The following is a 10,128-nucleotide window of genomic DNA, read 5'->3' as shown; positions in this document are numbered from 1 at the left end:
AGTCAGGGACGATCGCTCATCTCATCTATTGCTGCTGTTTGAGTCGGTCATCTTCTAGACCTTCATCAGTGGGCACAGGACGCTGCCCATGGGGCGCTGTTGGCTGGATGTTTTAGGTTGGTGGACTATTCTCAGTCCAGCAGTGACAGTGAGGTCACTAACACACCACCACCATGTCAGCGTCACTGCAGTGCTGAGAATGATCCACCACCCAAATAATACCTGCTCTGTGGTGGTCCTGTGGGGGTCCTGACCATTGAAGAACAGCATTCAAGGGGGGTAACAAAGCATGCAGAGAAACAGATGGACTACAGTCAGTAATTGTAGAACTACAAAGTGCTTCTATATGGTAAGTGGAGCTGATAAAATGGACAGTGAGTGTAGAAACAAGGAGGTTGCAGACATCCCAAGTGTCCCGGAAGTTCCGGGAGTCTCCCGCGTATACATAATATACATAATATACATAATATACATAATATATATAATATACATAATATACAGTGTATCACAAAAGTGAGTACACCCCTCACATTTCTGCAAATATTTCATTATATCTTTTCATGGGACAACACTATAGACATGAAACTTGGATATAAGTTAGAGTAGTCAGTGTACAACTTGTATAGCAGTGTAGATTTACTGTCGTCTGAAAATAACTCAACACACACCTATTAATGTCTAAATGGCTGGCAACATAAGTGAGTACACCCCACAGTGAACATGTCCAAATTGTGCCCAAAGTGTCAATATTTTGTGTGACCACCATTATTATCCAGCACTGCCTTAACCCTCCTGGGCATGGAATTCACCAGAGCTGCACAGGTTGCTACTGGAATCCTCTTCCACTCCTCCATGATGACATCACGGAGCTGGTGGATGTTAGACACCTTGTGCTCCTCCACCTTCCACTTGAGGATGCGCCACAGGTGCTCAATTGGGTTTAGTCCATCACCTTTACCTTCAGCTTCCTCAGCAAGGCAGTTGTCATCTTGGAGGTTGTGTTTGGGGTCGTTATCCTGTTGGAAAACTGCCATGAGGCCCAGTTTTCGAAGGGAGGGGATCATGCTCTGTTTCAGAATGTCACAGTACATGTTGGAATTCATGTTTCCCTCAATGAACTGCAGCTCCCCAGTGCCAGCAACACTCATGCAGCCCAAGACCATGATGCTACCACCACCATGCTTGACTGTAGGCAAGATACAGTTGTCTTGGTACTTCTCACCAGGGCGCCGCCACACATGCTGGACACCATCTGAGCCAAACAAGTTTATCTTGGTCTCGTCAGACCACAGGGCATTCCAGTAATCCATGTTCTTGGACTGCTTGTCTTCAGCAAACTGTTTGCTGGCTTTCTTGTGCGTCAGCTTCCTTCTGGGATGACGACCATGCAGACCGAGTTGATGCAGTGTGCGGCGTATGGTCTGAGCACTGACAGGCTGACCTCCCACGTCTTCAACCTCTGCAGCAATGTTGGCAGCACTCATGTGTCTATTTTTTAAAGCCAACCTCTGAATATGACGCCGAACACGTGGACTCAACTTCTTTGGTCGACTCTGGCGAAGCCTGTTCCGAGTGGAACCTGTCCCGAGTGGAACCTGTCCCGAGTGGAACCTGTCCTGGAAAACTGCTGTATGACCTTGGCCACCATGCTGTAGCTCAGTTTCAGGGTGTTAGCAATCTTCTTATAGCCCAGGCCATCTTTGTGGAGAGCAACAATTCTATTTCTCACATCCTCAGAGAGTTCTTTGCCATGAGGTGCCATGTTGAATATCCAGTGGCCAGTATGAGAGAATTGTACCCAAAACACCAAATTTAACAGCCCTGCTCCCCATTTACACCTGGGACCTTGACACATGACACCAGGGAGGGACAACGACACATTTGGGCACAATTTGGACATGTTCACTGTGGGGTGTACTCACTTATGTTGCCAGCTATTTAGACATTAATGGCTGTGTGTTGAGTTATTTTCAGAAGACAGTAAATCTACACTGCTATACAAGCTGTACACTGACTACTCTAAGTTATATCCAAGTTTCATGTCTATAGTGTTGTCCCATGAAAAGATATAATGAAATATTTGCAGAAATGTGAGGGGTGTACTCACTTTTGTGATACACTGTACATAGCGGCTCCCTGATGCCCTCAAGTCAGATAAAATCTCCCGGAATCTAGAACGAGCGGCCAAGAGCGACACACACACACACACACACACACACACACAAACACACACACACACACACACACACACGCAGGAGACACAGACTTTATTCCCCCGATCACGTATTAAATCCGTGATCTGATATACAATCTAGTGCACTGTGTAGTGAACATGAATGCATTATCTAATACACTATCTAGTGCACTATGCAGGGAACATAAATCCGTAATCTGATATACAATTTAGTGCACTATGTAGGGAACATAATTAATTATGTAATACACTATCTAGTGCACTGTGTAAGGAACACAAATTATCATTTAGTTATACTTTCTAGTGCACTATGTAGTGAACATGAATGCGTTATCTAATACACTATCTAGTGCACTATGTAGGGAACATAATTAATTATGTAATACACTATCTAGTGCACTATGTAAGGAACACAAATTATCATTTAGTTATAGTTTCTAGTGCACTATGTAGTGAACATGAATCCGTGATCTGATATACAATCTAGTGCACTATGTAGGGAACATAAATCCGTAATCTGATATACAATTTAGTGCACTATGTAGGGAACATAATTAATGATGTAATACACTATCTAGTGCACTATGCAAGGAACACAAATGATCATTTAGTTATACTTTCTAGTGCACTATGTAGTGAACATGAATCCGTGATCTGATATACAATCTAGTGCACTATGTAGGGAACATAAACCAATTGTCTAATTCACTATCTAGTGCACTATGTAGTGAACATGAGTGCGTTATCTAATACACTATCTAGTGCACTAAGTAAGGAACATAGATTATTTTCTAATATACAATCTAGTGCACTATGTGGGGAACATAAATCTATTATCTTTCACACTATCTAGTGCACTATGTAGTACACATTAATGTGTTTGTGATGCGAACAGTTAGCTTAGTAGCTCAGTAAGCAGCTCCTAAAAGTTCTGTTATCACCCATAATCCTTTGGTGTGTGCGAGAGGGTTTTTAGCTTTTTTGGGGGGGGGGGGGGGTCGAGGTCTGGGTCCGGGGGTACCTCCCTAAAATGAGTCTTTGCAACTTGGGATGTCTGAGATGGTCATAATGTTATGCCTGATCAGTGTACATTAGTGATGGTTGATTGAGTTTAATTGAAAACAGAACACAAACAAGATTTAATTTCTCAACCAATCAGCTTTATTATTGTTTGTGTTCAGCAGTAGTTTAGATAACTCTAAACATCTAATGAGTGTTTAGTGCCCCAAGTAGGGAACGGGCTTCATTTGAGACGGAGGCGAAACAGCAGACTTAGCAACCAAGATAATGAAGCAAAAGCTCTGAACTCTAAAGGTTCCTTCTTCACATTTTGGCCACTCGATTATACGGGGGGGCTGGAGCCTATCCCAGCTCTCAATGGGCGCAAGGCACACCCATCCAGTTCAAAACCAGGGTGTGTCATGTTCTGGGTTGGTGTCAGTACCCTTGGGAAGGTCGTTTACACTCCTGTGATGGCAGCATCAATGCAGAAGAGTACACCGAGACCTAAGACGAGAGGACGGGTGCTGGGCTGGCCTGCCAGTCTAAATCTGAACGAGCTAGTATGTGATCCACTGAGGAGGAGCTGAGCAGCACCAGGCAGACAGAAGCCCACGGTGGGTGGCAGGTTGTGGCTGAAGGGGTTGTACACATCAAGCCACTTTCATCAGGACCAGTGGTTACGTGTAGGGCTTGTACATAATTGACCAATTACGGCTTGCGAAAGGTGGGATCTACAAATAGGAATCAAGTCTCAGCTCAAGTCTAAAGAAAGGCAACGTCCAGGAAATAAGACGACCTGTTGCTACCCTACGTCTGGACACGCAGATGCCTGCGACACCCTCCAAAAGAGTTGAGACGGAGCCAAAATAAGAGGAAACGTCGATACCACATGTGAGCCTACACGATCTTCTTGGCGACATCCAGGTAGGCGAAGGTGATCTCCCGTTCCGCGGGACAGGTCCCGGTAAACGCGTCTTTCTGGTAGGCGGAGTCGAGGTATCGCCGGATCCCTTCCATGTCGCTCGGAATATCGAAATTTCTAAACGTCTTCGCTACGACCTGCATAAATATGGAACAAATCGTAGAGTGTATTTAATTTAAGGAATTGGAAAAGTATTGGGACACCTCTTAATCATAGATGCAGATTCAGGTGCTTTATTCAGTCCTGTTGCCACAACAAGCCTTAACAAGTCCATAACACCTAGTCCCTCCTAGATATTCCACCATCAACTGTGAGGGGTATCATTAAAAACCGGAGTTGCCGAGACACCGACGCTCCAAACCTCCTCTGGCAGGTGCACTGCGCACTGGGAACTTCATGGCATGGCAAGCATCAGATGAAGTGGTGTAAAGCATGCCACCAATGGACCCTAAATCATGATCTGTAGAGTGACTAATCAAGGTTCTCTATCTGGCAGGCTGATGGACGAGTCTGGGTTTGACGAATGCCAGGAGAAAGTGTGGTGGAGGAAGCATAATAAATGCTGCAGGGTCGTTTCTCTAGGGTTTGCCAAGGCCTCTCAGATCCAGTGAATGGAAACCTTGATTTTTGAGCTCACCGAGACATTTGGACAATTGTTCCCTCAAAATTCGACACTGTGGGAGCAGTATGGGGAACTGTTTCCCAGTGCACAAAGCAAGGTTTATAAAGGCAGGGTTGGCTGGCCTGCACAGAGCCCAGACCTCAACCCCATCCAACACATTTAGGATGAACTAGAACTCTAGGCGTCCCAATACTTCAGTCCATAAAGTGTGTTCATAGCAAACCTTGATAATATGTAGTTTAGGAAGGAGGTTGCAGTCAGCGAGAGTGAGGTCTGGTCCATCTAGAAAGCTTCGTGTAGATATACCGGGGTCTTCAGGGCTGTTGGCAGGGATCTCCTCTGGTAGTGGAGTCTGCAGGTAATCATCTAGTCTTTTTAGAGACTTCAACAGAGCTTTTTCCAAACCTAGATGGAGACATTAACAATATCTGATTAAAGAAGGAGAAAAAAAGGCAATAACATGTACACCAACTAGGAATAACATTATGACCATCAAGGCATGGACTCCACTAGAACCCCTGAAGGTGTGCTGTGGTATCTGGCACCAAGGTGTTCAGCAGCAGATCCTTTAACTCCTCTAAGTTGTGACGTGGGGCCTCCATGGATCGGACTCGTTTGTCCAGTACGTCCCACAGATGCTTGATTGAATTGAGATCTTGTGCTCCTCAAACCGTTCCATCTGGGAATAGCGTCTCCATGAAAGGGTGAACATGGTCTGCAACAGTGCTTAGGTAGGTGCTACGTGTCAAAGTAACATCCACATGGATGGCAGGAGCCAAGGTTTCCCAGCAGAACGTCGCCTCGCCTTCTTCCCATAGTGCATCCTGATGCCGTGTGTTCCCCAGGTAAGTGACGTGATTCATCAGACCAGGCCAGACCTTCTTCCCCACGTGCACCAATGAGCCTTGGTCGCCCATGACCCTGTCGCCGGTTTACCACTGTTCCTTCCTTGGACCACTGCAGACCAGGAACACCCCACAAGAGCTGCAGTTTTCTGCTTCTAACATCAACTCTGAGGATAAAATGTTCACTTGCTGCCTGATATATCCTCCCCACTAACAGGTGCCATGATGCCGTCACTTCACCTGTTAGTGGTCATAATGTTAGGCCTGGTCGGTGTATGTTGTCATTGCAGTTCTGGACGATGATATGCTAAAATGTATGCAGTTTACGGGACCATGGAACACATTAACAGGTCTCCCAAACATCCTTATGGGAAAAAATACCTTGAAACTCAACGTCTTTTACACTTGACGGCAACAGAATTGCTACTATGTGATGAATTGGTTATTAATTACTCACCGTCGTTTGCATCCTTGCGCAGGTTTTTGATATACGCGGAGAACTTGGCAAATACGTCGATTCCTGCCACGTTCGACTCAGGATGCCTGGCAGCCAACCTGGGATACCTTTTGGAAGTAAGACAAACAAGGTGGCATAGTTACACCGTTACCAGTTACCCGTCCGGGTTTGGGGTGCCAGAAGAAAATCTGTTGGATCCTGTACCTCGGTGGCGCCAGTTGTTCCTCGAGAAGTTCCTCGATCTTGTTGACATCTGCGAACACCTCGGCGTTGAAGGTCAGGAATGGGAGCTTGGCGCCCGGGGCGAGGTCCTGCAGGTCCAGTGGTTTTCTGGAAGTCAATTTATATTTTTAAGTACATAAAACAGCTCTCAATGAAATCTATGAAATCTATTGTTGGATGCATCACCAGGGACAGCGAGGATGAGTAAAATAAATATTAATTGTGCAGTAAAAATCACCTGAAGCTCAGAATGAGTAAAACCCAAGAGATTGTGGTGGATTAGCAGAGGAACGGAAGCCCCCCTGTTCCTGTTTTCATTCAGGGAAAGGAAGTGGAGAGGGCGATGATTCCGTATGTGGCGGGAGTATCGGAACAATTGAAACCGTGTTTCATTTGCTTTCAAACCCCAGAACACGCTACGCCAGAAATGAATTCACCCTAAGGACCGGGTTCCTCGACACAGACAGAGTAACGTAGTGTATGCTGTTAGGTGCCGGGAGGATTGCCGGGAACTGTACATCGTGGAAACTAAACAGCCACTGGCGAAACGGATGGCCCAACATAGAAGATCGACCTCTTCTGGCCAGGACTCCGCGGTTTACACTCACCTGCAAGCCAGCGGCCACTCATTTAATGATAAAGATGGTCAGATCCTTGACAAGGAGGAACGCTGGTTTGAACGGGGAGTCAAAGAGGCCATTTACATGAAGAGGGAACGACCATCTCTGAACCGAGGAGGGGGCCTGAGAGTACATCTCTCACCATCTTACAATGCCGTGATAGGAGCTATACCCCAATCATATGTGAAAGACACACATGACCATTGTAATTAATGTCCAAGAGAAAGTAAGTCCAATAAGAAAGTGAGTGAGTCAGTTTTAGTCTATTCAACTGTGGTTGGAACTATTTAACGATGGGGAGTGATGAGCGGTTATGAGGCTGACAGGGAAGGGGGTGGACAGAGGCACGGAAAAACAAAGACAAACTTCCTTAGTCTGATTGGAGCATCATTACAAGGACCGAAGCATGGACAGTTGGACCATGATGCTGTCTCCTAACCCTAACCCTAGCCCTAACCCTAACCCTAGCCCTAACCTAGACCCAACACAGAGCTGGCTTTCCTCACCAGCTTATTTAGTTTGCTGTCTGTTGATGCATGCTCAATAATCCAGGTACACAAATCCACAAAGTTGAATCAGTTCATCTGGACACAGGTTTCTTGTAGAGATACGTTTCGTCACTCAATCCGAATGACTTCTTCAGTCTGAGCTGGTGGTACCCCAACCTTATATGCAGCCGATTTGCATAACGACCGATCACCGCCCATTGCATAACAATGGAAACGGTGATCAGTCCCATATGCATTCTTGATGCACTTATCTCATTAGGATCACGGTGGGGAAGGGGGGGGGGGGGGGGGGTGCTGGAGCCTATACCGATTTATCAATGGATGCAAGGCACACAGTAACACCCTGGACGGGGCGCCAGTCCATCGCAGGGCAGACACACATACACACCCATTCACCTATAGGGCAATTTAGTGTCTCCAATTAACCGGAGGAAACCGAATCTCCCGGAGGAAACCCACACAGACACGGGAAGAACATGCAAACCGCCCCCTGGGGATCGAACCCAGGACCCTGTTGCTGTGAGACGACAGCAAGCCACCATTGGCTCCAAATATAATTAATGACCCATCAGTCCCTTCCGTCTTCCATGATAAATCCTCGCACTGCTCTTTCAGTTAATAAAAGAGGAGGGCAGTTGGTTGCCAACGCAAATTGAAAGCCACTCTGAGCTAGCTACTCTAGGTCAATATTTTAAGAGTTCCCTTCCTTCCCTCCCTAGTGTCTCAAAGTTGCTCTTCATTCACCATGGTTAAAAGTTTAGGTATAACTATAATTTGTGTAATATTATATGCATTACTGAACCTGTCTACTCATTCTTAAAGTAAGTCTTCCTTCATAATATGAATCCATAACTGAACTATTTATGATAACTGTTTCTTCAGCAGTGAAGGAACATAGTGATTTATGTTGAGATTACTTCTTTAGATCCACAGTTGTGACGTTGAAGATGACTCCCTTCAGCCAAAGGATCATGAAGAGTCTTTGAGAGAACGGGCAGTTGCCAATGCTCTCGCCGTCCATTCCTGCCTATAAATATATATATAATACATTCAGTGAAGAGTGAACAAACTATTTTACCAATGATAATACATTCTGCATTTCAGGCCTGCAACACATTCCAAAAAAAGTTGGGACGGGGGCAATTTAGGGCTAGTAATGATGTGAAAAAACTAAATAATGATGTGATTCCAAACAGGTGATTGTAATCATAATTTGGTACAAAAGCAGCAGTCTTTGATGATCAGAGGATCTCCTATGTACCTTAAAGAAAGATTGGAAGGGATTTGCATATTTCTCCCTCTACAGTCCATAATATCATTAAACCATTCAAGGAATCTGTGGGATCCCTCAGACGGCGCCGCATCAAGAACCGCCACTCAACAATAACTGATTTAACCACATGGGTGAGGGATTAGTTTATCAAACCTTTATCAAGCTCTACAATACAGAGAGAAAAGGATGGATGTATAACGAGAAAGTATGTCGTTATAACAAGAAAAGGATGTTGTTATAATTAGAAAGGATGTTGTTATAACGAGAAAGGATGTTGTTATAACGAGAAAAGGATGTCGTTATAACGAGAAAAGGATGTCATTATAATGAGAAAAGGATGTTGTTATTACGAGAAAGGATGTCGTTATAATGAGAAAGGATGTCGTTATAATGAAAAAGGATGTCGTTATAATGAGAAAAGGATGTCGTTATATTGAGGAAAGGATGTTGTTATAACAAGAAAAGAATGTCGTTATAACGAGAAAAATATGTCATTATAATGAGAAAAGGATGTCGTTATAACGAGAAAAATATGTTGTTATAATGAGAAAAGTTCATTACTTTAAATGCTGCATAGCTGACGGAGGCTTACTTTCTCGTTATAACGACATCCTTTCTCATTATGACGACATACTTTCTCATCATAACGACATCCTTTTTTGTTATAACGACATACTTTCTCGTTATAATGATATACTTTCTCATTATAACAACATCCTTTCTCATTATAACGATATACTTTCTCGTTATAACGATATACTTTCTCGTTATAACGATATACTTTCTCGTTATAAAAGTACTGTACATCAAGATCTTAGAGCAACACGTGCCGCCTTCAAGACGTCGTCTTTTCCAGGGACGTCCAATGCAAAACCCTGTGGAAGAAGAGGGTACGGGTGCTGGACTGGCCTGCCTGCGACGAGCCCGTACTGTCGCACTTCTTAAGACGTGTTTGCAGAAAGAACGAGACAAAATAAAAGCTGAAACACTAAATCACTCGGTCTCCTCAGTGCCAAAACGTCTTTTAAGTGTGGTGAAAAGGAACGGCGACATTACAAAGTGGTAAATGCTTTACAGTCCCAACTTTTTTTTGGAATGTGTTGCTTTATGTGTCCTTAATATGCATTTATATCATATATGTTGAGTCTAGTTCTTCTTACCTTTACGAACAGCTCAATAGAAGGAAATCCAAACTTTTTAGCCGCTACGTCGAACCAAGCCATCGTTTCCGATCCCAAATTGAAAGAGGGAAGAACACGGAGCACTGAACGGTCCAGGGCGTCTGTCCTAAAATTCTGATCACCAGTTCAGCACCGGTTAAGGGCGGAGGAAAAGCCGACGTTATGTAACGGTCGTCGCTGAATGGACTGTTTATGGGATCCGTTGTTTTGAATTCGTTCTCCGATGTGTGGGCGAACTGAGGCATTCCAAGCATGCTCGTGTGGACAAAGCAGACATTTGC

At 44.5% G+C, this 10,128-nt stretch overlaps 1 protein-coding gene and 1 pseudogene across 1 annotated transcript; one reads left to right on the top strand and one right to left on the bottom strand.

The window, feature by feature from the left end:
• Positions 1-10,128, top strand: part of LOC134328691 (NACHT, LRR and PYD domains-containing protein 3-like) — a 1,194,473-nt pseudogene that overhangs the window by 619,703 nt on the left and 564,642 nt on the right.
• LOC134328271 (chloride intracellular channel protein 4) lies at positions 3,350-9,890 on the bottom strand. Its single transcript, XM_063009350.1, has 6 exons — positions 9,827-9,890; positions 8,311-8,420; positions 6,247-6,372; positions 6,043-6,149; positions 4,964-5,145; positions 3,350-4,255 (listed from the first exon to the last, which is right to left on the bottom strand). Exons 1-6 carry the CDS (start codon positions 9,887-9,889, stop codon positions 4,094-4,096), a joined length of 750 nt encoding a protein of 249 aa, XP_062865420.1. The 5' UTR covers position 9,890; the 3' UTR covers positions 3,350-4,093.

Source organism: Trichomycterus rosablanca, chromosome 15 (assembly GCF_030014385.1).
Source record: "Trichomycterus rosablanca isolate fTriRos1 chromosome 15, fTriRos1.hap1, whole genome shotgun sequence".
NCBI classification, from domain to species: domain Eukaryota; kingdom Metazoa; phylum Chordata; class Actinopteri; order Siluriformes; family Trichomycteridae; genus Trichomycterus; species Trichomycterus rosablanca.
The sequence above is the reverse complement of the archived record's forward strand: the minus strand, read 5'-3'. Positions and strand labels throughout refer to the sequence as shown.